The 2,661-nt window shown below is 33.6% G+C and overlaps 1 protein-coding gene across 1 annotated transcript in view; it reads right to left on the minus strand.

Annotated features, from left to right (window-relative positions):
- Positions 1–2,661, minus strand: part of LOC103599212 (pancreatic triacylglycerol lipase-like) — a 34,231-nt gene that overhangs the window by 20,031 nt on the left and 11,539 nt on the right. Inside the window, 1 exon segment of the mRNA XM_008583316.1 lies at positions 869–1,016. Coding sequence (XP_008581538.1) covers positions 869–1,016 — 148 coding nt within the window.

The following is a 2,661-nucleotide window of genomic DNA, read 5'->3' on the forward strand; positions in this document are numbered from 1 at the left end:
TGTGGTATAAAATGTCCACATTTAAGAAAAACCTTCCATGTTTATCAGCATTCTACATACATTGCTTGGATTTTCATGAACTAGTTTTTTGTTGTTGTTATTGTTTAGGACTATGTTCAAAACAAGGTTTAGTATTTACTTGACAAATACAGAAAATGATAAAAATCAAGGTAGACATGGTGTAGTAGATTGAATTATGCCCCCCAAAACTCCCTGAAGCTTGAACTGTGTCCCCCAAGTTTCATGTATTAGAAACTTAGCCCCCACTGTGACTGTTAAGAGTGTGGGAAGTCCTATTATGGTAATTGAGAGGTGGAGCCTTGAAGAGGTGATTGGATTGTAGGACAATGCAGTAGTGAATGGATTACAAATGGTGGTCAAGGGTATGGTTCTGAGGGCTTTAAAAGAAGAGGAGAGGCTGTCTTTCTCTCACTCTGCTCTCTGCTTCCACCATTTGCAATGTGAGACCCCTGGGTCACTGTCACCACCACCAGATGGACTTTGGACTAACCAGCCTCAGAAACTGTAAGCAATAAGTATATTTTTTCTTTACAAATCAACCAGTTTCAGGTATTTTGTTATAAATTATGGAAATGGAGTAATAAACATGGGAAATTTTAATTTATGAGCCAATTTTCTAAAGTTATCTAATTTATCATTATTAAAATATGCATCTATGGTTTAATTTATAAATAAATTTGAAAGTATAAGTGGTCTTCAAAAAGTTCATGGAAATATTTGTATTATCTTTTAATTCCATTTCTCACAACTTCTTTTTGAAGAACCCTCATATAAACATTCACTGAATTATGTCATGTATGGTGAACCACATGAATGACATGTGACATGACTGTGACAATCACAATACTCTTTATGTGGAAGGTAGAGTTTACTTACTTTAGTAAAATCTTCATAAGAGGTACAAGGGAATCCAGCAAAGCCATCAGGGTTGAGGATGCTATCAGAATAATACTTGTAGCTTCTTAAGTGATTACAGGCCACAAAATCACGAGTTCCTTTAACATTAGCAACAGATTTTATTTTTCCATGTTAAGGTCATGATCAGAATACAGTGGTTGAATAGATTTCTCTAATTAGTGTGAATTCATGGAGGTCACTGAACAAAATCAATTACGAAGTATATTTATGATTCATGATGCAATCAGAAGTTAAATACTGTTTAAGTTTACAATAGTTAATGCCATAGCTAAATACAATGGAAAAATAAATTTAGGAGGAAAACATTGGTCCATATAGATATAAGTATAGCTTAGTAATATATTCCTTGAATTAGGTCTTTGGAAAGTTGACAGCATTCTTTTCCTATAGTCTTTTCATGTCCTCTTCTCTCAAGAAAACCTACATTTCTCATAAATAGCAGACAAGAGCAAGCCAAAGAAAGAATATCTAGGCTCAGAGACAGGTCATTTAATTTACCCAGTCAGAGAAAAAAAGAAAGAAAGAAGAACAAAAAAGAGTGAAAAAAGCTTACAAGAATGACACCATTAAGTGGACCATATNTCATTTAATTTACCCAGTCAGAGAAAAAAAGAAAGAAAGAAGAACAAAAAAGAGTGAAAAAATAAAGAAGAACAAAAAAGAGTGGAATTATAGGCATTCCTGAAGGAGAAGAGAAGGGAAAAGGCATAGATAACTTATTTGATGAAATAATAGCTGAAAACATTTCAAGTCTTGGTAGAGAGATGGCCATACAAATTCAGGAAGTTCAAAAGTCCCCAAATAGATTCAAACCAAAAAGGGACTGTCCCAGGCACATTACAGTTAAAATGTCAAAAATTAAAGACAAAGAGAGTATTCTAAAAAGAGTAAGAGAAAAGCATCAGGTCACATATACATGAATCCCCATTAGACTAACAGCAGATTTTTCATCAGAAACCTTACAGGTGGGAGACAATGGGATGGTATATTCGAAGCAATGAAAGAAAAAGAACACCAGCCAAAAATACCATACCTAGCAAAGCTACCCTTCAGGAATAGAGGAGATAAACAAACAAACAAACAAACAAATAAATAAGTAAATAAATAAATAAATGAAGTCTTTTCCAGGTGAGTATAACCTGAGCAAATTTATCACCACTAGACTGACCTTACAAGAAATACTCAAGGGAATCTTACATGTGGAAGTGAAAGGACAATAACCACCATGAAGAAAATGCAAAAGAATTTAACTCACCAGTAAAGCAGATACACAAATGGGAAAGAGAAAGGAATCAAACATTATCACAAAACTGCAATGATAAACAATGAGAGAGGAAGAATGGAAAAAAAGATAATCAAAATAACCAGAAAACAATGGACAAAATGACAGGAGTAAGTCCTCACCTATCACTAGTAGCCCTGAAAATAAATGAACTAAATTCCCCTACTAAAAGATATAAACTGTCTGATTGGCTAAAAAAAAAAAATGACCCAAATATATGCTACTTGCCAAAAATCCACTTCACCTGTAACAATGCACACAGAGTCAAAGTGAAGGGGTAGAAAAAAACATTTCAAGAAAATGTAAACCCAAACAAGCAGGAGTAGGTATAGTTCTTTCAGATTAAACTGAATTTAAGTCAAAACCTGTAAAAAAAAATGACAAAGAAGGTCATTACACAATTTTAAAGAAGTCAATTCAGCAAGAGCATATAGCAGTTG

This window comes from Galeopterus variegatus, unplaced genomic scaffold (genome assembly GCF_000696425.1).
Source record: "Galeopterus variegatus unplaced genomic scaffold, G_variegatus-3.0.2 Scaffold2885, whole genome shotgun sequence".
Lineage (NCBI taxonomy): Eukaryota > Metazoa > Chordata > Mammalia > Dermoptera > Cynocephalidae > Galeopterus > Galeopterus variegatus.